Consider the following 27,780-nt stretch of genomic DNA (forward strand, 5'->3'; position numbering starts at 1 on the left):
ATGGAAGGGATCCGACACTTCGAAAAATGAAGATATCGGCCAAAGAAAGACAAGGGCCACGAAGGGCGTGAAAATGAAAGACTCCCTAGCCCTCGCAAGCCTAATAGCGTCGAAGTCTGAAAAGAACAAGAGTTGACCAAGGGAGGTCGAATAGGATAGATCAAAGTGAGGAGACTGGCAGAAGTAAGTGTAAGCAATGCCTGGACTCAGCTAAGGTCCCCGTGGTCGCCAACCCACGCTCCAAAGTTCAGAGACCCTGGGGCTCCTTTTAGTCGCCTCTTACGACAGGCAGGGGATACCGTGGGTGTTATTCTACCGCCCCCACCCACAGGGGAAGTCATTGAATGTCATATTAGTGTTAACATGATCATCATACACATACCGCATGTTGCGCTCATCTTGAAGAAAAAGCACAATAATATTTGCGTTGTCGCGTATCAACTGCCTAGACACACGAGAATAGGTTTGACATAAATAGATGCAATCAACATATTTATGTCGCCCCATACTAAAGTATGCACGAATAACGGTTTGCTGTTCGGTTGCGACATTGTCAAAAATCATGAGAGAATTGGGAAGCACATCATACAGTGATGGTTCTTGCTCATGTGAATTAAACTGAAAATATTTCAATCCATCTTTAACTATATCGTGCATTACAATTTGTAGAATAGATTATAGCGCTTGATAGAGTGACTTGGCGAAAACGTAAATATTCTATAAGCTTATGCTATTTAGATAGGTAATGAGTGTGAGTAAAAGATTTGTTTTCCACATCCCGATCGGCCAGATATAATACATCGAATAGTAAAAGGAAACAACGTTCCATGACGTATTTTTGTAGTTGTACTAGAACTAGGTAAGAGAAGTGGCACTATGTCACTAACAGGTAATGGGTCTTGCTGCTTTATAATCTTCATGGTAACTGAATAATAAAGTAGTCAATAGTATTACATATATCAAACGAAAGAACAAGAAACTGTCAGTTCATAATTTGCCCCTCACGTGTAAAGTCGTGTACGGAATGGTGAAAGAACGATATCCAAACGAAATAAAGAAGAAAAGTAAAACTGCTGGATGGAAAGATGTAAATGCTGCACAGAAAGCTATTCGAGGGGAGTACAATCCGCGTGTAGCTATTACTAAGGCACTACACGCAGCAGGAGTGAGAATTTCTCCAAAGTGCAGAGCAATGTTTTGTAAACGTGCACGAATTATTCCTGTACCAAAACGAGGAGGATTTCTTCCTGCGCTGTTTGCTGGACTGGCAGATTTAGAGACTTTGCTGGGTGATGCTAGTGCTATAGCAAGAACTGTTAAGGCAGTAGAAGAAGCGAAACAACAGTTGAAAGAGAGTGAACGTCATAACAGGACTATGGAGGCAATTGCATTACGAGGCAAATGCGTACACATGAAGCTAGAGCCATACAAAAAAGGGCTTGGCATCTACATATCTCCAAAAAAACATCTACTGAATGCACTGCCACATCGAGCTCTAACCCATGAAGAAGATTTTTACGTTTGCTAAACAAATATGAATTAATTTCTTCCAGGTGTGTATATGCGCGATCAACTACCAGCATGTCCGCGTGAACGTGAGAGAGCTGTAATTAACTTAGACAACAGTCGCGGACCTGGAACTCATTAAGTTGCCTACGTAAAACGTAATTCTAAAATATGGTATTTCGATAGCTATGGAGACTTACCTGCTCCACTTGAGCTCATGTGTTATTTCGGAAGCAATGCAAACATTGTTTACAATAAAAACAGTGTGCAAAAATTCAATACACGCATGTGTGGACGATGTTCTTATATCAAACCCAGACAGTAGACAAACAGCATTAGTGTTCACGTGATGACTAACGGTGAAAGAATGTTCGCTGTACGCGGAGAAGGACCTGACACAACCGTCTACTTTAATCCACCGATCGAACTCGGTTATCAGCCACATAGTCTTGGACTTATGTCGTTTGAAAGCTACAATAAAACCTATAATGTGCGTGATGGCGTAAATGAGTTCTATTACGATGAGTATGTGCTAACGGTACCATCAGGCAGTTATTCAGCAGACGATATTCATGACTACATTGAAAGTACGTTAATTGAACAGTTTAGAGAAGAGAGTTTTAGTAATCATAATCACAAGTTCTCGATTACTGTGAGCAACATCACACATAAATGTGTTATTGAGTTATCATTTAAGATTGACTTCCAATCACAACCTCATTCTATTGGACCCTTGTTTTCTCACCACGAAAGCTCATACCGAACGTACGTTAGGAGTCTGATCAACCTATAACACTCTTCGACGATCATCGTGTGAACATTACTTATAATATTATTACAGACTTGAATAGTAATCAACAACTTTCGCACGTCCTGCACGACTTTATTACAGAGGAACGTGGATATACTAATCGTGAGAAACCGCTGAGTCTGTGAAACACATTAGTAACATCACTCTTAGGTTTGTAAATAAACATAATCAGCTTATTCATTTAGATCGACACACGTACGTAGCCTACAAACTTCATCTTAAACCAGTATGATAAACATCTATAAAACAGAGTGCACATTCCGAAGACAGCAGATAACCATAAGCAGATACTCCACGATTCACGTTATTCGCTACTACAACAAAATGGAAGAAATGCTAGACATTATGAACACAGTAGAAACTCATGAAGGTGTAGTACGAAGTGAGCTTCATTCTCATCAACCTTTTACGTTTGGATTAAATAACAATTATGAAATTCGCTTTATCATTAATCAGCATGATGTATACACCCTACCACACGAAAGCTACCTCTATATTGAAGAACGACTAGTTAAGTCAGAAGTAAGTGGACCAAGCACATCCCAACTAAACAACCATGGTCTACCTTTGCTCTTTTATGAAGCGCGATATGAAATAAATAATGTCAAAATAGATAGATCAAAGAATGTTGGTATTACAAGTACAATTAAATTCTACCTTTATTTTTGTGATTGAGAAAGTAATCTTTTACGGATGGCAGGATGGCGTACAAAAGCTACTAACAACTGGATGATTAATCAGGACGGAACTTTTACAGGTATGTTATCATTGAAACATATTATTGGCTTCGCAGCAGACTTTAGTCGTATTATAATTAACGCAAAACAAGAACTAATTCTGATCCGTGATCGAAGTGATTACAATTCTCTTAATGCAGCAGAAACACCAGTAGACTCGAAAGTTACACTTCATCGTATATTGTGGAGGATTCCACATGTAACATTATCTGATCGAGAAAAACTTCGATTGCTCAAGATTGTAGAAATGATACACCATTACCAATACGTTTTCGAAATTGGGAGCTGCATGTGTATCCTGTGTTTCCACCTACAAACAAGCATAGCTGGGCTGTTCAAACGTCACGTTTTACAGAAAAAGCCTTTGTATATTATTTTTAGATTTCAAACCCATCGTAAATTCAACCATGAAAAAGATAGCTCACAGTTTGATCACTGTAAATTAAGAAATATTGGACTATATCTCAACGGTAATACGTATCCATACGAAAACATAGACGTTAAATTTGAAAAAATAAATTTGGAATGCTCTTATGACATGTTTTGTAAATTCCAGTCATTGTATTATCAGAAAGAAGATCGTCCGCTATTTTCGCCTGAATAATTTAAAAATAATGCACCGATTGTAGTTATATACTGCTCTTATTATGAAGAATCTCCTGTCGATATTCGTTTAGAATTTGAAACATCTGAAAGCATTCCTGCTAACACAACAGCCTATTGTCTTATTATTCATATGAGTGATGTCACCATCCGCAACGAATATTGTTACAATATTATAAATAAGGATAGCCCTTTATCATGAGCATTAGTGTTTGCTTCTACATCGTACACAATGGAACAGAAAGAAGAAAAAGTCTACCCGGTTACAGACAATCGTCTTGATAACAAACAAACCTGTGAATGTGTATGTTGTTTACATGCTAATACGCAACATCTTATTTATCTCACACAAGTAAGTGAGGCTATTAAGATGTTCTTTAAACATAGAACATTATATCAGATGCCAAAACATCTGATTCAATATTTAGCACCAGGATTTTTATCTACATATGCTGCTCCTTTCGTAAATGCTTTTTGGGACATCCTCCCTCTCAACAGTAAGATGTCAGTCGATGTAGCTTTATGAAAACCCTGTCAATGTCATTACAAGCATCGAGGTAAGAATGGTTCGGATGATTAGAGGGACCTAATCCTAAGATTGAAAATTGTACACAGTGTATGAATGAACTTTTTCCCTTCATGAATAACAAGGTAAGAACTGCATTAACTTCTTTGTAAAGCATTACATACATAGTATAATGCATTTAAAACATAATTTCATAAACAATAAATGTTTTGTTAAATTTGAATGTTGCAGGGGGCATTACAATCTTGGAAGCATGCTACCTCTTCGCAGTAAGCTGTTAAGGAGTACAGCAAACTTGTCGACAGCATAACCAGGACTGTCGTATAACCGGTAGTAGTTTGTTTAATTTTGTAAATAATTATACAATGAATATTTCATTAAATTCAAAATGTTTTACTTATTGCATTCCCTTTGCCTCCTTACACCTATCGACACTCGTACTTTCTATAAAGGCTTGAGTTTACCAGAGAGTGACCTTGATAACGAACAAGTCTAAACAAGTCTAAACATGCATAACCACGTCGACGTCATCGCTGCATTTTAAAAACAGAACAATCTTAGTATGGTACGTGCTCAGTCCCGTCGGAGACAGTCTGTCCGATGGAGGCGTCAAGCCTTAAGCATAAGATCACGTCGTCATTTATGCATGTTTAGACTTTCCGTCACTGTCGGATGGAGACATAAAGCTATTTTCCCCCTCTGATAGGAGGATCAAAATGGTAACGGGAAGGTCATCTGACCGTAAAACAGTGCCCTGTGTAGTTAGGCCCCCTCCAAGATGACGACGGGCAGGGCATCTGACCTTAAAACTAGGTTAGGTCATATGAGACTCCTGAGGATCAAAATAGCGACGGGAATGTCATCTCTCCGCAAAACTGCCCTGTGTAGTTAGGCTCCTCCAAAATGGCATCGGAAAGGGCATCTGACCGTAAAACTAGGCTCTGTGTAGTTAGGCTCCTCCATGGGGTTAGGTGTGCTCTCTTATGCGAATCCCCATTGCCCTACTGCACAAGATGACGTCGGAGGGCATCTAGCCGTAAAAGTGAGGTTAGGCTCCTTCATGAGGTTAGGCGTGCTCTCTTATGCGAATCTCCATTCTCCTACTACTCAAGATGGCGTCGCGAGAATCCCCATTGCCCTACTACACAAGAGGGCATCTGACCGTAAAACTAGGCCCTGTTTAGTTAGGCTCCTCCATGTGGTTAGGTGTGCTCTCTTATGCGAATTACCATTGCCCTACTTAGCAATGTAAGAAACTATATGAGGGACTAATTTCCTAATTACACTATTACTGATGCTATAAGAGTTACAGCTATTACATTTATTATTTCTGACTCAGTAGTAAGACACTGTATAAGGGGATCACGCGGCCCACTTCCGTAATTACAAGAGTTAGTAACGTATTTTTTTTTTAATTTTGGATTTGCGATCATTTTATGATACGTCAAAACCAAACCCCATGGCACTACAGCCCATGAAGGGCCTTGGCCTACCAAGCGACCGCTGCTCAGCCCCAAAGCCTGCAGATTACAAGGTGTCGTGTGGTCAACACGACGAATCCTCTCGGCCGTTATTCTTAGCTTTCTAGACCGGGGCGACTATCTCACCGCCAGATAGCTCCTCAGTTCTAATCACGTAGGCTAAGTGGACCTCGAACCAGCCCTCAGGACCAGGTGAAAGTCCCTGACCTGGCCAGGAATCGAACCCGGGGCCTCCGGGTGAGAGGCAGGCACGCTACCCCTACACCACGGGGCCGGCATTTTATGATATGTCGTTAGGTTTATTTCTTTACTACTAGCACGGTTGGCAGAGGTCAAAATTTCATTAAATATTTTCCAATGATCACCGATTAACAAAATAAGAAATATGTAGTTCTCTTTTCAGTTCAGTAACGTTTCTATAAATGAGTTTATAATCATATTTAGTTTTCTGAATAAGAGCCAAATCCGATTTTTATTCTGAGTTGTCTTTTGATTTCAGCAAGTAGGCTATTTTAATTTTTGTGTAACAAATTTCAAAAATTCATGCGTCATCACTGGGCAACTCTATCACAATCTACGCTGCCTCATAACAACTTTCTACTAGATATACACAGTTGTCAATATTGTTGATAGCAGGTAAAGAATAAGAAGATACCGAAATATCATCTTCAGTATAGAGGTGAAGTACGAAGTAGACATGAAAGGAAGAGGTAGGTGGATATGCCTCTGGGCCGTGGTAACTGTCTACGAGGCGATCACGGGGACAGCCTGGTTGAAATGTTCAAAGCGAAGTCACCGGAGCCGCGCATACGACGGTATGACGTGGTCAGCGTAGCGAAACCTACAGATAAATCTCACATAAGCAGTCTGAGCATCTGCAACCCCCACCTAAAAAAGAAAATTGCCCGAGTGTTGAACATATATCTCCAATTGTTGACCAGTTTTCAAACATCCAGTATTTATAACGTCTCTGTTTATAGGTCGTCTTTCATTTCGGAGTGTACTGTTTCAGTGTTGATCAATATGGTTTTGTTCCTGTAGCACTCCTATCCACTACTGGATGTTTGCAATCACATTCGGTCAGAGGCTGACCAGCTGTTCTCATTGACGTATTTGAGCCAAGGCATTTCTCCTCCTTGTGCACTTCTCCAGCCAACTAGTAAGTTTTGTTTGTGCAGAAATTAACAAGTAGCCTATGATTGAAAGATTCACTGTCATCCACCACGATTTTCAGCATTTTGGACCTTTGAGGAAATTCCAAGGTCAAATCTTCGGATGAACGAAAAACTGAAATCAGTCGTACGCAGATGACTCTACTCCCAACTTGGTGTGAGGATGGGAGGAATGTGTCGAGCGACTCGGATCATAAGTATTTTGTTTCGCTTTTCTTATTTCGTAAAAGATGTGCATTGCTTTTCGACCTGCCCATTATAACAACCTGCTATTAGTGGTGATGGGCAACACTAATCAGAGGGAAGGTGTCGGGAAAGAGGGCGACAGGCACCCACAAAGAACGACAGAGTGAAACTGAGAAAACCATCACGCAGACGAGATGAAGTTATAATACTAGAGACGTAGCGTCATATTTGGAAAGCAAGGATATCTAATTCAAGAAGAATGAGAAGCTTCCTTAAAATACTCCTATCACGTGAGAGATGCTGCGTCTTGACTGTTATCGAGAGCAGACATAAACACACGTCTGAGTGACGCACGTTTCTCTGTGGCCATGCACTACAACCGGGAGCTATCCTTGAGAGACTCAATTCCTGAAAGGGTTCCTTGCCGTCTGGTCTAAATTTTCTAGGTTATTTCTGAAAAATCTCTTCTTGGATTGTGCGGTTTAATTGTTTCGATCGTTTCCTTGTTTGCATGCCTCCATTTAACGTGGCTAATGGTAAATAACTGTACGACTGACCTTTAGATGAGCCACCACCACTTCTGCCATGGTTACAGTAGCATTCATTTCAGTTCATTATTCTTCATCTAGCGAGTCTCTTGATGACTTCAGTGATGTTACATTTTCTGGTTGTGAAGAACATTTGTCCAGCTTCACAATTTGCTTTACGTCACAGCATGTTCAGGGTTGTCCAGCTTCCATAACATCGAATTGCGTGATCGGAATGTGTGAATGTTTTCTCTAGATGCTGTTCCAAATAATAAATATACCTGGTTCGAACGCATATGTTGAAAGAGTTTTTCAATTTTAAAAACAAATGGAATGATGAAAGGAATAAATGTTCAGCAACTCTGATAAAGTCAAGTCTCATTTCATTTTGATCGCACTTGTCAGAAATTTCATGACTTGTTTAAGGGAAATTCAAGATTACTGAAAAAAGGCTAAGAGTGAAGAAAAATGCGGGTTTTAAACTTTTTATGCAGAAAATGAAACAGCAAAAGGTGCTGGTGATTATTGTTTTAAGAGGAAGTACAACTCGGCAACCACCCTCTATATAACACTAATCAGAGGGGAAAATACAGTAGAAGGGATCCGACACTTCGAAAAATGAAGATATCGGTCAAAGAAAGACAAGGGCCACGAAGGGCGTGAAAATGAAAGACTCCCTAGCTCTCGCAAACCTAATAATGTCGGGGTCGGAAAAGAACAAGAGTTGACCAAGTGAGATCAGATAGGATAGATGAAAGTGAGGAGCCTGGTACAAGTAAGTGGAAGCAATGCCAAGACTCAGCTGAGAACCCCGTGGTCGCCAACCCACGCTCCAAAGTTCAGAGCCCCTGGGGCAAAAAACCAGCAAAATACTGTGAAAAAGTTTGTACAGTAAATTATATCTCGGTGTATGATTATGTCTTGTCGACATGACCTCTCCCTTCTTGGTATTTCGAAAACCGACATCGTACGGCATGGAGACGACTGGTCTACTCTCATCCATATGTCGATTTCACTTAGTAGCGGTCATTAGGGGAACCCCCACTTTTTGGAGAAAATATTACATTTTTATTCCCATCTTAGTCCGCTGAAACTAAGAATTATAGAGATTATTGTCTTATCAGCTAATTCTTTCCTTTATTTTCTTTAATTATTAAAGTTTTATCGTGTAGCATTGGATCAAAATCCTACTGCACTTAAACAGACAACCTTTAGCTCTCTGTCGAAATTCGCTCAGAGAGGTTGTTTCTTCAGTTTTGATGTCCGCCGTATCCCACAAACCCGGGTACTCTGTGGGAGAACTACAGCGATAGTTTTAGCTGAACGAACAGGAAATAGTGTTTCATTTCACACGTCAGTGAAATTTTTAATGTATATAAATATTTTTTATCGTGAACAAACTTCATCAGGATCAATAATTCAAGGTGCAGGAGACCAGAGCTTTATACGAAACAATACCTATAAAATGCTATAATTTGGGCCAAAAAGAGCTTCCGTTAAGACAACGTCTGCTCCATCTTGCCTGAAATGTCTATGTACATGAAGTAATAATCCACAAGTTAGTTTATTTTGATCGTAAGTGGATCTTTCGACTAATAATAATAATTTCGTGCGGCTATTTCTAGCCGAGTGCAGCCCTTGTAAGGCATGTGCCATGTCTCGGAAACTGCGTGTTATTGTGGTGGAGGATAGTGTCATGTCTGGTGTGTGAGTTGCAGGAATGTTGGGGACAGCACAAACACCCAGCCCCCGAGCCACTGGAATTAACCAATGAAGGTTAAAATCCCCGACCCGGCCGGGAATCGAACCCGGGACCCTCTGAACCGAAGGCCAGTACGCTGACCATTCAGCCAACGAGTCGGACAGACCTTTCAACTCATGACTATTCTATGAGGAAGAAGTGCGCCGTGTAATGTAGTCAAGAAAAAAAAAACATAAATTGTGTGAAATAACCATTTGTTTTGATAATTCACATTACCAGAGTCTCTCGAGCTTGATTATAAACCCACGTAACCTCCCGTCTCCATCACTGACGACATAGTATTACCCCACAAAGGAAAATTCTACTATTAATATAAAGCAGGGAATGGAACAGTCCGTATTATACGGGACCATCCCTTATTACCGTACATTTAAGTATCCCGTTGTCTCGACAAAATACATACGGGAAGCGTATTTTCCCTCTTTTCATTAATGGTCCTGTATATTTTGAAATAGTATGTTTTCAAGTAACGCGTAGCACAACCAAGTGGTGAACAAATGTGGTCATACGCTAAGAGTAAGGAAAATACACCAAACTGAACAAGACACGAATTTTGAAGTTCTTTCGTTGGTAGTACATAACGTGCAGTTTCTTTGTGCATTTCCTATTGCTTCAGGTCACTTGCCGCTTCAAGAAGTATGGTTACATTTACTTTATGTGATATATTGCTGTTTCTCATAAAAACGCCAAAAAGAGTTTTGCAAGTTTGTTGAAGTGTTTGGTAGTGTAAAAGGTAGATGGCTTTCCTTGGAACCGTCTGTGAATAGAATCATTGGTATTTACGAGGGGCTAAAACCTTGTTTTGTTTTTTTGTCTCAAGACAAATGCTATACGATCTTTGAGATCATCAGTTACCGCAACAGGACGATGGCCTACTCAGCTGAGTGGACCTGGAACCACCCCCGGCCGGCTGACAGTGCTTTCGTCAACCATAAAAGATGATGAGGCAGCAGATATGTCAGCAAATGAAGCTTTGGAAGAGTTAAAAATGTTGATAGCGAAAGCGAAATCGAGGAACGATGAAACCTTCCGAACTATGAAAATTCAGTAAATGATAAGCAAGTTGCTTACTTAAGGAATCTGAATTCTTGGAAATGTCAAGTTTATTTTACCACACATTCATTTACTACGTTGAAAAATGAGCTAACTCACTTCATGTGCTGAAATCACTTAACTGGATACAGCCCAAAATCATACATCTTCTTTGGAAGCCGGTTCAGCAAAGTCTTAAAACTTAGCAGAGTTTGATGAAAGTATTCTGAAATAAATACGTGAAGAGGAACTTTCTGAGGAAGTTAACCTTGTTTAAAATGTTTATAAAGTGAAAACCATGAACTAAGAACTGTCAAGTGCATTGGTGAAAAGTGGTCTGTCATTTTCCAAATGATTTGTGGACTGATGAAAAGATAGGTTTAGTGTGGAAAGTGTTAATGAAATGATTATAATTAAGATTCATTTTCAGTATACTTCATTTATTGATTTTTATAAAATTCTGCTGGAAAATGTCAAATTCTTCTGCAAAATATAACAAACAAGACATTTCGGGAACCATCCACGGTGAAACCTCCAGGCCAATGGACAGTCAGAAATAAGTAACCTATATAAATTGGAAATATTGATTGTCTACTATAGTTCTAGACCTCATTACAGAAACACTGAAATATCATTTTGTTTACATGTGATAACAATAAAATACTTACTCGATTAGTAATGCAAGTGAACCAATATCAGTATGTCATTAAATGGTTAAATGTATTGTGACGTTCCTTTTAGTGAGAATTGTAACAAACTGGTACGATGATCTTGTTGAAGCATGCTACTATATCATAAGTCATAACGTAGGCTACTTATTTTAACAGAAAATTATTTAAGATAAATCTGCTATAAAAGTTACATCAATATACTAATAACGAATGTTTATACAAAATATCAGTTCACGACAATTTTTAATTTGTATCCCATAATTTTATTTTGGAAACCTTGTCACTCTAAGTTAGGATGCGAGAAGCAATACGTGGACTGTAGACGCAATCATTTCTCAGTTGAAAGGGAACCTCTTTCACAAGACTGAGTAAGAGACTACAGGACAGAATGGTAAGAAAATAAAACAAACTTGTGCAACATGTTGAGTTTTGAAACTGATATAATTTAGAATTATATTGTTTGATTATTTTACATATGAAATTAAATTTATGTTTGTAAAATATTAGCTGAAGTAGCTTGGAATTTTCTTGAATTTATGTTAAATATTATTTAAAATAAATGTAAAAACCATTTTTATTAGGTTTAAAGTTGTTATTTTAGTTAATTATCGTGCATATTAAAGCCAAGAGAAAAAAAAAAGACGTCTTTAGAATGATGAATTCAATTCTCCAAGAATCCGTTAAGTCTCCCGTCGTCATTCCTTCGTGTCTTTTAGATATGAAAGTACAATATTAAATTGTCATTATTTGAGAATTATAGCACGCCTCTGGGTTCAGTCAGTATACAGTGTGATTCAGCAGCCCCTTATAATATCGTTTGCTGCAGCCCAACTAACGTGCACATGGTTATAGGGGTTCTGTTCCCCTGCTCAGGCGTACTGTATGGTACTGATGTTCAGTGAGCATATTTTGCACACGATTCTGAACCCTAGCGAAATGTTATATCATTCGTTCGCAAAACATGACGCCTTGAAATCATGTAGCAACGTCCTTTTACCATGTAACTATGTTAATGTGTCATGCCTCGTGACCGGGTGTAACGAAGAGGGGAATCAATGCATAAAACTAGGTAACACTGCAGTAATTAATGTCTCAAACACCGAACCGGATGGGGTATGTACTCTGCTTTCGTCGTACTACCAGCATGTTCCCAGCAGTGTAGCGTAACGGATGTGGTTAGGCGTTCGCCTAGCAATCGACGAAATGTGCCAGCGGCGGTTGGAATCCTGCATCGTTCAAATATTTTTGCATCGGTATGATGTTTGAATACGTAAACACAGGCTCACGTTTGCCACATGACGCTGTTATTCATCTTGTGCCCTTCGCATACTCCGCTGGTTAGGGCCTGACTGCTGTTATTCGGCATGTCTTCCACAGAGGAATACGTTGACATGCTCCCCATTTATGGGGAAGCAAGACAAAACGCGTGCGAGGCACTACTTTTGCACCAGGAACGGTATCCCGACAGCACACCTGGCTCATACAACAGTCCGCCGTGTTGAAAGACGCCTAAGGGACAACAGGCGTGATTTCCAACCAGCCACCAGTCCACGATAGGCTCGTTACATCGGGAGAAACAGAAGAGGTCGTTCTGGAGGCAGCTCGTAATAATCCACACATCAGTACAAGGGCGATTGCACGACAGGTGAACACCAGCCAGTCGTCCGTCTGGCAAATACTGCATTAACATAAATTTCACCCATACCATATTGAGCTACACCAAAGGCTCCATGGACGGGATTTCGAAGCTTGAATGGAGTTCTGTCGATGGCTATTAGGCAGGCTGCACAATGATGCAGCATTCGTATCACACATCTTGTTCTCGGACGAATCACGCTTCCACAATAATGGGAACATCAATCGCCACAACTTGCGCTATTGGAGTCCGGACAATACTCACTGGGTGCGACAAGCGACCCATCAAGTACAATGGGGAGTGAATATTTGGTGTAGAATCTTGGGGGATCGCCTGATTGGACCTTATTTCCTTGAGGGCCATTGGAGAGGCCCACGCTACCTGCACTTTCTGTGTCAGAAACTCCCACTGCTGCTGGAGGATGTGCCCTTGCACGATCGTTTGACGATGTGGTTGCAACAAGATGGAGTTCCACCACATTCGACTTTGCCCGTTCGTAACCATCTGACCGAGGAACTGCCAGGGAAATGGATAAGACGAGCAGGCCCTGTTTCTTGGCCCGCCAGATCACCGGATTTAACGCCGTTAGACTTCTTCTTGTGGGGACATTTGAAGAACGTCGTTTACACTCAAGCGCCGGAAAACCTTGTCCAGCTCCGGCAACTCATCACAGACGCCTGCCGAGCAATTAAACCTGGAATGCTTTAGCACGAAAGACGATCTATTGGACACCGCGCCCGAATGTGCATAAACGAAAACGGTCATCACATCGAGGATTTGCTGCAATAGAACATTGTTAGGGCAGCAGTTTTGTTTCTATTATTTCCAGTCTGTATGTGTCCGGACTGCTAACTAATCGCCCTTCTTAGAGCCACGAACACATTCATTCACACACAATTTGCATGAAAGCGTGCGGTACGTATTAAACAATTATTTCAAAAATGTGTAATCTTCACCCCGGACTCGTACCTCCCACCTGACACGCAAGCCCGTTCCGCCACGCCTTTACCAACTACACTACGGTTCCGCACGGCACTCTGCGTGCTTATAGCAAGTATTAGGTTTACTGCGGTCACACGTGTTCCGCCGACGTGTCAGGTAGGCACACGCACGTCTTCCAGTGTTTAATACGAGTATAACATTACGGCGTCCTATCATGGTGAGGCGGTAAATACCAAGATATACGGTTGTGTTGTCTGACAATGCCGCCAGGGCAGATGTTTTCAGGATGGAATGAATATTGTGGGTTGCGTAAAAGTACATTGGAAGGGACGGCTGAATCACGCTGTATATCTTTATTTAATTTCTTCTGGGTGTTTATTGCAGATAACTGCTCAGGTTGCTTAGCTCGTACAACCGGTTCATCATTTTCCTTACGAGTTAGATCGCCTGCCCTTTGCTGGTTCGTCATGCACCCGATCACCTCACCATACATCAGCGACAATCATGTCCCACGTTATAGCACATCCATACATCGCCATACGGAACGTTGAAACTGACACGCAGGTAGTCTAGATGAGGCCATACTATTATTCAGGTTTGAATTCCAGTCAACGTCTTTTTCCTGACACTTTTCTGCAATTCACGTCCCAGTTTTATGAGAATATGACCTCTCAGTCACTAACCCTGTGAGTGAGGGCAGTAAAATACGTCCATGCTTTCCTCTGACTTTCGTAAGAAGCGACTAAAAGGCGGCCCTAGGAGCTATCAACTTTACGTTGGCGACCATGGCGCCCTGGGTGGTGGTGTTGGTGATTACTGTTTAAGACGAAGTACAACTAGGCACCCATCCTCTATATAACACTAATCAGAGAGAAAAATGGAAGGGATCTGACTCTTCGGAAAATGAAGATATCGGCCAAAGAAAGACAACGACCACGAAGGACGTGAAAATGAAAGACTGCGTAGGCCTCAATAACTAATACCGTCGGGGTCGGGAAAGAACAAGAGTTGACCAAGGGAGGTCGGATAGGATAGATGAAAGTGAGAAGCCTGGCACAAGTAAGGACTCAGCTAAAGGGCACGTGGTCGCCAACCCATGCTCCCAAGTTCAGAGCCCCTGGGGCTTGTTTTAGTCGACTCTTACGACAGGCAGGGGATACCGTGTATGTTATTCGACCGCCCCCACCCACAGGGGGCAGATGGCGTCATATTGAAGTATCTGCACACGGTAGCTGAGGCGATACGATGATGATGATGATGATGATGATGATTATTATTATTATTATTATTATTATTATTATTATTATTATTATTATTATTATTATTATTATTATTATTATTATTATTATTATTATTATTATTATTATTATATAATTCGCTGGGGCCATCAAGGACCACGTTAAGTCTTGTTGCATTTGACACTGAACTTTGCCTTCTTTAGAGCCCAAATTTCCCTCATTCTTTGTGAGTGGACCTGCTTACGCTCCTCTGTCCAAGGGGCACTATGTCTTCTCTTCGGTTGCTCGTACTGATCTCTATACATGGATCGCTGATGGCAGGTCTCCGCTGCAGGAGAAAGTACGCCAAGTTGAGCGCGCGGTTCGCCATGTTGGCGTACCCAGCCTAGAGCTCTCCTTATGGGGAAGCAATGATAATATAGTCAATTTTAAGTCGCAATTAATGGCGCATTGGAATAATTAAAAATATAGAGACATGTTCACTCAAAGCATAAGGACATTGGGATCACCTCATTCCGAGGTCAGTAAATCTCCGGGATAGCAATAAACATGAGTGTATAATAACGGCCGGCAAATATTAACTTAAGTGCTGAATACATGCAATTAGCGATCGGTAACACAATACGAGTGAAAATCAGTTTCTGGAAACATTGCTGTAAATTGTATACATGTATGCCACGAAATTATGCATTCTTAAAATGATGTACCTATAAACGTAGCTCAATATACAGGCCTAGATTCGACATATCGTAATCGGTGCTTGATAATGAATTTCTGTTTCCTGTTTCCATGAAATAACGCGCATATTATCAAATTAAAATATAATGAAGCAAATGTACACATTTATAAAACCAGCAAATATTCAAAACTTGTCAATATATCACATTACCTGCAGCTTAATTTACTATTACAGACCTCTTTAATTAAATTCAGCTAGCAAAGCGATATTGATAGTCATCATCAGAAATATGTAACACTAGTTAAAAGAGTCCCAAATACCACGAATAGTATAATGGGATAGCCCCAAACACCCACCACACTTTCCCTTCTCCCACCACTCCAGTGTCTGAAACCCATAATTATTACTGATGTAAATAAGGTCTAGAATTCCTCCAGACTTCATTTTCTAAGATTGTTATAAGGTCACGTCAATTATTTCATCGAAACCGTCAGTTTAATTATGAGAAAAAAAATATAAGTAAATCTTTACTTGCAGTTAATGTTCAGTAAAATTGAAAACAGTTGGCTGTACATCACTTCTAAGGTGTACAGTTTGTCCATTTCTATCAAAACAGTCTTCCTCTAAGTGATCCGAGCAGAGAACAGCTGTTTTAGAAGGCTCCCAATTCTCCCGCCTGATACTCCTAATCGATGATCTTAGATGTTCGGGTCTCGAAAAAGGAAACCTACAAAAATTAATTGCCATTTTGCTCCCGGAATATGCGAAATAAGAAACAATAAACCTAAAACTCAAAACACTACCCTAGGAAGATTCTTATGTACAGTATAAAACTCCCCGAGCCGGGCTGAGTGGCTCAGACGGTTAAGGCGCTGGCCTTCTAACCCCAACTTGGCAGGTTCGATCCTGGCTCAGTCCGGTGGTATTTGAAGGTGCTCAAATACGACAGCCCCGTGTCGGTAGATTTACTGGCACGTAAAAGAACTCCTGCGGGACTAAATTCCGGCACCTCGGCGTCTCCGAAGACCTTAAAAAGGTAGTTAGTGGGACGTAAAGCAAATAACATTATTATTAAAACTCCCCGATGAAATGATTTCTCCTTCTGCTGATCGGTTCTGTTTGTACATCCATAAGCTGAATACTGCGGTAGGCTATGTTAATACCCCGTAGAATGTTTCTTCATTCATATTTCAGATAAACACATACATATTTAAATTGAATTTTGTAATCCACAAGTATACTACAAGGCAACGAACCTAAATTCGTAAAATACACTACTATTTACTTTGCAATAACACAGCACAGAACACTCGTGGAACTACAATCAAGAGGCCTGGCGTCACTGAACTAAGCATAAACAAAGCAAGCGCGCTCTTCGTGGTCTATTGCACCATGCGCTCGCTGCCATCTTACTACGCCAGTCATCTTCTATTCGGCTTACTGCTACCCAAGCTACCAGCCATCCAGGTATAGAGATCAGTGGTTGCTCGTCTCGGTTTAGCCCGTTCGTCAATATTTTCTTGCGGAAGAGATCTCTGTTAAGGGCGTCTTCAGCTGAGATATGTAGCATTTGCAGGTCTTCTTTGGTATTTCTAAACCAGGGAATTGTGGTTTTGGGGTTTGAATAAAAAAAGTGAAAGATTTCTTTAGTTAACTTTCTTCCGTCCATTCTTTTCAGATGACCGTAAAATCGTGCCCGTCTTTTTCTGATTGTGTCGGTAATTTTCTCTATTTTGCTGTAGACTTCCTTGTTGGATCTCTTTTGATGGATTCCATTTCTGTACTTTGATCCCAAGATTCCTCTCACAATTTTGCGTTCTCTTTTCTCCAGTTCTTCAAGGAGTCCTTTGTTGGCATTTAGAGACAGGGTTTCGGCTGCATATAGAACTACTGGCTTCAGAACTGTTTCATAGTGACGTATCTTGGTGTTTTGGGAAAGGCATTTTTTGTACGGGGTGTTTGGTAGGCTATTTCCAGTTTGCGTACTCGCTCCTGAAGTGCTTCCTTGTCCAGTCCATTTTTCATGATGATCTCACCCAGGTATTTGAATTTGTCTACCCGGGTGATGTCCCCGTATTTTGTATGGAGTTTGGGTGGAGCCTCTTTGATGTTAGTCATTACTTCTGTTTTCTCAAACGATATCTGCAAACCAGTTCGTTCGGCAATTTCCTTTAAAATTTCAACTTGGGCTCTAGCGGTTTCTATGTCGTTTGAGAGAACAACAATATCATCGGCAAATGCTAATCAGTCTGTTGCGATCCCGTTGGATTTGGTTCCTATTCTCAATGGACTGTAGTTTGTTTCCTGTAATCTCACCCGCCAGGTTCTGATGATCTTTTCAAGAACACAGTTGAAGAGTATCGGGGATAGCCCATCACCTTGTCGGACTCCTGTTTTGATGTCAAAGGAATGCAAGAGACATCCGTGGAACTTCACCTTGGATTTTGTATCGGTCAGGGTGGCTCTAATTAATGCCAGCAGTTTCAAATCAACTCCATATTAATTTAAGATGTTTAGCAGGACTTCCCGGTCAATGGAGTCGTACGCTTTCTTAAAGTCCACAAAGACAGACACATACTGCTTGGACCTTAGTGTACAATATCTGATGATCGTTTTGAGATTTTGGATCTGTTCAGCTGTTGAACGACCTTTTCTGAACCCTCCTTGGTATTCACCTATTTGATGTTCGACTTGTGCTTCCAAACGCTCCAGGATGGCAAGTGATAGAATTTTGTAAGTCACGGGTAGCAGAGATATTCTTCTGTAGTTGTTGATGTTCTTCATGCTGCCTTTTTTGTGTAATGGATGGATCAAAGCTATTTTCCAATCTTCGGGTAGGGTCAACTTGTTCCAAATTTCTTCTATTTGCTTTTGCAAGATATCAAGTGATTCCTCTGGGGCATATTTCCATAGTTCTGCTACTACTGAGTCTTCCCCCGGCGCTTTGTTATTTTTGAGACAGGCAATGTGGCGCTTCATTTCATCTCTGTCGGGTGGTCTGGAATCTGGGTACCTGAGTAAGGGTTCCTTGGTGTCAATGGCGCTTTGCGGTTTAGAGCAATTAAGTACATTCTTCAAGTAATCTGCCAGAATGCTACAATTTTCTTCATTTGACGTCGCCAGTGTGCCGTCCTTTTGCTCAAAGCATAGAGATAGAGGTTTATAGCCAGTGAGTTTGCGTTTGAAGGCTCTGTAGTACTCTCTGCTTTCATTCTTCCTAAAGTTTTGTTGTATCTTTTCAATGAGAGATTTTTCGTATTTACGTTTCTCAGTTCTGAACACCCTAGCTGCTTGGGCACGTTGGGTTTTGTAGGTTTCCCAATCATTTTCTGATTTTGTAGAGTAGTACTGTTTCCACGCATTGAATCTTTCTTGGAGGACTGATTCGCAGGTACCATTCCACCAGGCATGCTTTTTGCTTCTCTTGATTTCTGCAACGTCTTTGGCGGCCTCAACAAGGAGACTTTTGGCGTTGTTAAAGTCACAGTCATTTGGTCTAGCCTTCTCCTGGAACTCCTCAACCCTTTGCCGAAGTTTATCATTGTCGAAGCGTATGATCTGTTTGGTTGTCTTCCTTGTGTTTGCGAGAATTGGTTTGAATTTGATAAGAGACATATAATGATCTGAGGCCACATTGATGCCTTTCTTTACCTTGACATTCATAATCTCAGGGCTGGTTCTGCTGGAGATTGCAACATGATCAATTTGGAACTCTCCGAGAGCTTGGACGGGAGAACGCCAAGTCATTTGCTTTCTGGGTAGATGGCGAAAGTGGGTCGACATAACCTGCAGGTTGTGATTTTCGCAAATGGACACCAGTCTTTTGCCGTTGGGATTGGTTCTTTTGTGAGCAGGGTAATTTCCTATAACTTTCTTGTACTTCTGTTCACGACCTAGTTGGGCATTGAAGTCACCCAAAATAAGCTTGACATGGTGTTTGGGGATTTTGTTTAATTTTTCATCCAGTAGGTCCCAGAAATTGTCAACTTCGTCTGGATCAGACTTGTTCTTATCGTTTGTAGGAGCATGTACGTCAAGTAGGGCGTAGGTTTTGTTCGCGCATTTAATTGACAATCTGTCATTCACAGGTTCGAAATTTGCAACCGATTTAAGGATCTTGGTTCTAACAGCAAACGCGGTTCCAAGCATCACAGCTCCATTAAGGATTCCTCTTTGCGCTTTGCTCTTGAAAAATCGATAGCCTTCGGATTCAAAAATCTCTTCATTTGGGTACCTTGTTTCCTGTAGGGCCATTATGGATATCTGATTTTCGTGAAGAGTTTTGGTGAGGGTTTTCAGCTTGCCAGTTTGTGTAAGTGAATTTATGTTGAAAGTTGCTAGAAAGGTTTTAGATTTTGGCCTGAGTTTTTGACTCTTCGGGGTACACCGAGACGCTCCGACTCGTCTTTTGCATGATGTCGAGTCTCCCCCAGAATCCGAACGAGACTCGTGCGCCGTGGTGTTCACGACGAGGGATTTATCCGCAGATTTACCCCCTGGAGTATGTTTCTTGAAATGTTGTGCCATCATGTGTTTGACTTGACTTTGTTTTGGACGGGTACCCATCCTTTTACAACTAGGGTTGTTAGCCCTAGAGGTTGCCTCAAGATGTTTTCTGGCTTCTGGTCATTTACCAGTCCTCGCCGTAACCCTGGCAAGGGACCAGTTTTTTTCACGGTGGTATTTTATTTCCCTACTACCCTCTGACTCTGCAAGCGGCAGAGCCAGCGAGCTTCCCCAATTCCAATGGGACGCGCCCGATGGAGGTAACCGGTAAATCCCCACACGGGTATTATTATTATTATTATTATTATTATTATTATTATTATTATTATTATTATTATTATTATTATTGTACCGGTTGGTACACCTATACGCCGCACATTTGAATTTTCCGCCTTAAAGTACTCCTTTACAGCTGAAACTCTGAACTTTAAAACCGAATTAATTCAACTGTTTATCAGAAGATGTCACTGAGTTAATTTCGAATTGTTTTTGTTTACTAATTATCAAGAAGTGTACCGGGCGAGTTGGCCGTGCGCGTTGAGGCGCGCGGCTGTGAGCTTGCATCCGGGAGATAGTAGGTTCGAATCCCACTATCGGCAGCCCTGAAGATGGTTTTCCGTGGTTTCCCATTTTCACACCAGGCAAATGCTGGGGCTGTACCTTATTTAAGGCCACGGCCGCTTCCTTCCAACTCCTAGGCCTTTCCTATCCCATCGTCGCCATAAGACCTATCCGTGTCGGAGCGACGTAAAGCCCCTAGCAAAAAAAAAAAAATCAAGAAGTGTGGACATTCTCTCACAGATGTCTCTACCAAAAACTATGATCATGCACCCTGGTGCGAAATGAAGGAACTTTTCTTGAAGATATTTTGTATTCATAAGTTCCTTACTAAATGCTGTTCTTTCATTTGTGGGTTGGCAATATTAATCTTTCCTTCCGCCAGTTTTGAAATTAGCCAATCGTAAATTTCTGTCATTAATTTTTAGCCAATGGCGTCTTTCTTCCCCATTGTTGATGTGTAACTGTAAGCTATCCAATAAACGACTGTGGGTGTGTCTTAATCATTCATGAAAGATCTCGAATTTTCCCCGAGAGTATAAAAACGGCTGATTTTCCTGGCTCTCGGTCACTCGTACAACATCTTGCTTAGTGTATGGAAGTATAGCAGGAGGCGGGAAGCGCCTCTTTCATCCGCCAGCAGCTCTTCTACAAGGTAGTGGCCTTTTAACATCTTTAATTCTTGCTAGCTCAGCAGTTTAGCCCTCGGGGAAGGTCCGAAACTTTTTTCAATGTAACCTACCGTTCGAAAAATGTAACTTACAGTAGTGCCGGCTTATGTAAAAGTTTCTTATTACTTTAACTTTAAATCGGGGACAGAGAGTGCTTTACCCTCTCGAGCTCCCCTTCATCTTGAGTTGAGGTGACTACGTTTTCATAACCGATTTTCTACTCTTAATGTCTTAAAATTTTCTTATACGAGTCACCTCCCTAGCTTGGGAATAGCCCCTGTGTCAGCGGCCTAGTGCCCCTTAGGTTTTATAAGGTTTCATGTAGGAGCGCAAACAACGCCTCCATTCATATTGGTATTTTGGGCCATTTAATTAACCTATTATTTTTTCTTTTAAGGCCCTGTACAAGATACCCCCGTTTAATTCTTGTAAGTTGTGCCTCGATGGCAAGTTACTGTAAAGTCTGGTATTGCCTTTAAGAGGCTTGAAAAATTGAGAGCGGCTCAGCTCTTTCTTGTGTTTGAAAAGTGCCTCTGGGAGGCTTGAGGTTAAAAGTTGGGAGCAAGTGCTCCATGTAATGAGGGGTTTTCTGCCCTTTGGTAATTTGTGGTTGTGAGCTGAGGGCTCAGGAATTATAACTTGGGGCTCGAAGCCCAGAATTTGTAAAGACCTCTTAACTTGTGCTTTCGTTTGTAAAGTTACAATTGTACCTGATTTTCTTATTGTTATTTCACCTAGTGAAAATTTGTTAAATCTTGTTGTCTATTGAAAATATAACCTTTATTGAAATTTTAATTCATTTTTCGGACTTGTAGTTAGACCCATTCCACCTTCTTTCACCTTTGATGTTCCACAGATAACCTCGGAACTATTATTATTATTATTATTATTATTATTATTATTATTATTATTATTATTATTATTATTATTATTATTATTATTATTATTATTATTACACAAATAGTACGGAACCTTTTTTATTATCGTGATGCACAGTGTGTCACCAAGTACTTCTCCAGGTTTTCCATGGTGATGATTTGGCGCTGATCCGGTAACGTTCTGTTGTAGGCTGAAAAGAACCGTTCAACATCGGAGGAACGGGGGGCTCTTCTTGTTCCACACTAATGATCTTCCAGACAGATAGAGGTGTTTGTTAGAAACTCTGAGCACAATCTGGGAAACGATTAGCGCTGAGGCACTCCGACCTACTGCCAACTTCAGCAATTGAAATATATTCTATATCTCCAATTATTATAGTCTGAAAATTAAACAAGCTGGACAATTTTTACATTTAAAAAATAATTACCTGCACAAAGTGAAATATCTTTCTTGTTCAGTTGTGTACTAGTGAAGGGATTCCTTTCGTCATACAGATATGTATTTGCAGACATGAAATGAAGCGAAATAAACACAATTTCTTGCACCTTTTTTGTGAGATCACTACATGTTGTCCACTTTATCCCTTCTGTTTCACGCTTCAGCAAGCACTCCCCGCCCCCTCCACACACACACTTTTTTAAGATTAGACAAAATCTTTTTTCCTCTGCTTCAACAGATTTCCTTGGGAGAAAATGTTGATAAAATCATGTGCCGTAGACTCAACGGACGCAGGCCCAACAATTACTCAACAGCAAGGACCTAGAGTGCCTGGCTAATGTGATTCAGAGTTTGGAAGAAGTTGATGAGCGTTAGGGAGAACCTTGATGGATTTTCTAAAAACAAATTCGAATTAAATTTAAAAACAATCCAGATGTGCAAACCTTTGCAGCTTCGACTGAACTCCATTTACGAGTGCTGACAAGATATACTGTACTTCATTGGTTTCTGTAGTTGTCGAGCGGAGTTTCTCTCACTACTGAGCTGAAAGCGCCAGCGACATTCAAATGTTGTGTGCAATCCAATATAACAAGTTTATTAATTACCAGCTGTTACTCGCGGCTTCGCTCGCGTGAATTTCGTAATCGCTCATCGGTACTGCACTAAGACACCGTCTGAAAATACCTAAAGTATAAAACCTCACCGAAAAATTGAGTTTCATTTACCCCAGAACCACATTTGTGGCTGCTGGCAGAGCTAATGTCTGGAACATGCTATGTTTCTGAGATATACTATAGATATAGTCATTTTAAAAATTTACCCAATTTTTAAATTCTTTTTACCCCTATAAGTGGATTTTCCGAAAGAAAAAAATACGTGTTTCTTTATTTTTAAAGAAGGTTCCGAATACCAATTTTCACGGCTGTAAAATCTTCAGTTTTTTGACATATAAATATCCTCACAAAAACAATTCAGCCCCTTTTTCGGTCATCCCCCCCCCCCCCACACACACCAAATTGATTTTCCGAAAACAAAAGAATAAGTGTTTCTTTGTTATTAAAGGAAATTCCAAATACCAATTTTCACGTCTGTACTATTCAGTTCTTGAGATATAAGTACCCCAATTAAAGGATCCATCCCAATTTTCTGTTATTTTCACCCCCTTAAGTGAATTTTCTCAAAACCAACAAAATACGCTTTTGTTTATTTTTAAAGGAGATTCCAAATATCAGTTTTTAAGTCTGTAACATGTTCAGTTTTGGGATATACTCATTTTAAAAATTCACCACCCCCCCTTTTTCAACCCTTTATCGACGGAATATCCAAACATCCTTCCTTAGTGAGCACCTACACTGTATCCCTAGTTTTGGCTCGGCGATTTGAATAAGTGAGTCAATCAGTCAGTCAGTCAGGACGGTATATAGATTAGAACCCAGTAAATGGGATAGGGAACGTGAATTCTTCAACACCTTTTTGTATGTATTTTCAGAATTTTTCTCCCCTTTACTGACCATACTTTCCACCTTAAAATCCCTTCCCTAGTAATTACATAAGAATCCATGGTCATAGACGTTACACATTAACAGTATTGTCGGACAGATGACGTTATAATGCAAAGCAATGTAGAGCTTCCTTTGATCAGTGATGTGATGTCTGACGCACGTGTTCAAGGCTGACGGTCTGTTTCTGGTTTGTTTGTTTGCAGAAGATCGAGAAGCCGTTCCTAGAGGCTGTGCAGGTGACGCTGGGCGATCGCTACACTGAGAACGTGGAGAACATCTATAAGGTGACCATAAAGTTCATCATCGAGACGCTGATCCGCGGCTACGAACAGAAACCACAACCCAGCAGAGCGGCGTCGTAGCCTGCCCAAGAAACTGTAAAAAGGAGCAATAATGTGTTCGACTTGTGGACTGAAAGTACCTCGTTCGGGCAACTGGAAACTTAGGGTGAAACATGAGGTGAATGGTGCCGTGGACTGGCTGAGTTAGCTCATAGTTCCCCAAACACGAACCTATTTTACTAACACGTAGCGCTTTAACACTTGTGTATCGTATGTAGTATCTGTATATGAACGTGTTGTGGTATGTAGCGATGTTCTGATGCCTGTACCAAGTTCCACGGCAGTAAAGACTGTTACCATTAAGTTTCTCATGTCTTCACCCTGCGAACTTTCGTCACTTCCCTTGTGAGACAAAAGAGACTTTGATGCTTACCGTTCCACCTTCAGCACTTCGACTGCCAGCATACTTTTCGCACAATTCGTGTTTTGGCCATATTCTTTGTGATGAATGGATCGCTGTAGATAAACGAATTGATGAAGAAAATTGCAAGCTATTTTTTTCTTATAAAATCTATGTAAGTTGTTAAGTGACAGGATTGAATGTGATGCATGTGAACAGTTGTGCTTAGAAGTGCAAACTGAGCTTCGCGCATGGAATTGAGGCAACACAATTTTAATGGCTGAGATCGGATCATCACAGATCTTTGAGATGCTGGGTACTACCACTCATCTATTATTAAACATCATTGGTCGGCTCCTTCAGTTCACAGGGCCTGGGGTTCGATTCCCGGCTGGGTCTGCTCAATTCCGCTAGCTCGGTAGACGGGTATTTACCTACAAACCATCTCAGAAACACGCAATGATACAGCGTCAGGAAGGGCATCTGGCCGTTAAACTGCGCTAAATCCATAGAAAGAGCCAACCCCATGTAACTGGGAAAGGCCTGGAACAGGAACATCATTAGTTTCTTGATATAAAAGTTCGTAGTTCGTTTATTACGTGGAATGTTCACTCCCAGTGCAAGACCAGTATAATCTAAACCAGCAGGTTCGCAATTTTTATTTCGCTGTGTGCATCACAAGTAAATAAATATCCACAAAAGTATCATCTGTGTGTCCCACAACAATATAACCTGTAAAAACACAACAATGTAACTCGTAAACAACAGAAACAGAAAAACCAAGCGGAAACATCACCAGATTAGCCATCATTGCAGAGGCCAGGTGTGCCAACCCAAAATCAAGGGTCAAAAGGATTTCGCAGTGGTCAGCGGAAACTGACACTCAAAGGTGTTTAAACGCAGCGTGAGTGCGTGACTGTACATGATGCAGTGCCAAAATCAAAATACAGCTGTGTATTGGTGGTTAAAGTATTAAAACTCCCCCACCTAGTCCCCACCGACATAATATTGGAAATTAGCCGTCGCTTCTTCCCCATAAAGTGCACCAGTCTGCTTGTAGTTCGGTGTCTCTCTGTTTTCCCCTTGGATATCAGTACTCTCGTAAAGACAGATCTGTTCTAGCAGATGTCTCGATGGGGAATCGAACGCACGTTCTTCCGTGTGGATCAGCGTCATTATACTTTCAGTCTATAAATCGAGAGAACTGTATGACCGATGGATTATCGGTCCACAAACGAATTCTTGCATAAAGGATGAGCTGGAAGTTTGAAATCCAATAGTGTTGAAAGAAGACGGAAGTTACCAAGTTCCAAACCCAGTTAGTGGAGACTTGCTTCTAGCAGAGTGAGTTGAAAGCAAGAAGGGGACATATTAATATGAATTTGTTAGATGTTGTTAACAGTAAGTCGTGTGTTGTTGATAGATAATATTATAAGTGTGTTAAACTATGTTCACAAGTTGGGAGAAACCTTACCTTACTGATCATATTATTACACTCAACAAACTAGGACATGACACAAGCCCTGTATAAAGATGTCACAAGACTAAAGCCAACTTTTCTATCGACACTCTGATTTGCAGCCTGGCTGATATTAGTGAAAGGGGCTGCCTGGCCGAGGCGGTAAAGGCGTGCTCGGTTCGCCCGGAAGGACGTGGATTCGAATCCCCGTCAGGACGTCGTAAAATTTAAGAAATGAGATTTCCACTTCCGGAGGTGCATATGGCCCTGAGGTTCACTCACCCTACACCAAAAATGAGGACCAGGTTAATTCCTGGGGCAAAGGCGGCCGGGCGTAGAGCTAACCACTCTACCCCATCAAGTGCCGAGGTTACGGATAGTGAAAGCCTTTACCTTCCACCCCTCCAAGGGCCTTCATGGCCTGTACGGAGAAGACTTTACTTTGCTTTGATATTAGTGAAACTCCTCCCACAGAAAAACCATAGTACAGCCTGGAAGTTATTCAATAAAGACCCGACTTCATCTTTATAATGTTATGCGGGGTATCTGTATCGCCTTGTGTAAAATGCTTCTCAGTACAAATAAGTAGGATTTGATGATCATCCTGCTTGACATGTTGAGCGACAGCAGATATTTCTGGATGACAATTGTACAATAATCCTGAGGAACTGAGATATCTGATAGAAATGCTGGTTTTAGAATCCTACAGCAAAGTTCTACCTTGTCAGAAAATGTACTTATCTATTTGTTTACGATTAGGTCAGGAGATTCGGCCAACTAATCGGAACCATTTTCATTTACTGTTCGTTAAATTCAGTTAACTGCACTGCGGCAGATTAGGGTCCCTCATATAGTTGCTAGATGCTCCACCTGAAACGTATGCATACAGCCGTATGATTGTCTTTTGTTTATACTTCTTTGATGCTCCACCACTGTCGTTTTTCTGGTTGATATACATGCTCGACCTGCAACGCTCACATCGGCTTTCTTCCTTCCAATGAGCGGCAGCCAACTGCATAATTCCGGAACCATGGTCATGGGACGCCTATTCTTTATTGGTTTGCGCAGCCCTGGCTAGTGCCAAAAAACCATTGGTCTAACACGTCAGGGTAATTAGCAGAGAGCATCTGAAAGGCAATGAGGGTTCTATTTTGTTTCAGCCATTGCCCCACATTCTTTAGGATTATTTCTTGTGCGGCAGCTTTTCTTCATTAGTCTGCGGCTCTGAGCACGGCCTGGCTAGTGACAAAAAGCCATTAGTCTAACACGTCAGGCGTAATTTGTGAAGTGGAACTGGGAAACGATATACGTGACAAAATCAAAAATCGTGGGAAAATAAAGAAAACTATATTACGTTGAAACTACTACATTTTGACGATTTCCAGGTATCATTTAGGTTCCATCCTCTATATAACACTAATCAAAGAGAAAAATGGAAGGGATCCGACACTTCGAAAAATGAATGTATCGGCCAAAGAAAAGTCAAGGGCTACGAAGGGCGTGAAAATGAAAGACTCCCTAGCCCTTGGAAACCTAATAGCGTCGGGGTCGGAAAAGAACAAGAGTTGACCAAGGGA

At 41.0% G+C, this 27,780-nt stretch overlaps 1 protein-coding gene across 1 annotated transcript in view; it reads left to right on the forward strand.

Moving 5' to 3' along the window:
- LOC136883241 (neuroglobin) overlaps window positions 1–24,707 on the forward strand; it is a 318,348-nt gene extending 293,641 nt beyond the window's left edge. Inside the window, exon 3 of the mRNA XM_067155449.2 lies at window positions 24,267–24,707. Coding sequence (XP_067011550.1) covers window positions 24,267–24,425 — 159 coding nt within the window. The 3' untranslated portion in view covers window positions 24,426–24,707. The remainder of the gene's footprint in view (window positions 1–24,266) is intronic.
- Window positions 24,708–27,780: the final 3,073 nt, after the last annotated feature.

This window comes from Anabrus simplex, chromosome 11 (genome assembly GCF_040414725.1).
Source record: "Anabrus simplex isolate iqAnaSimp1 chromosome 11, ASM4041472v1, whole genome shotgun sequence".
Lineage (NCBI taxonomy): Eukaryota > Metazoa > Arthropoda > Insecta > Orthoptera > Tettigoniidae > Anabrus > Anabrus simplex.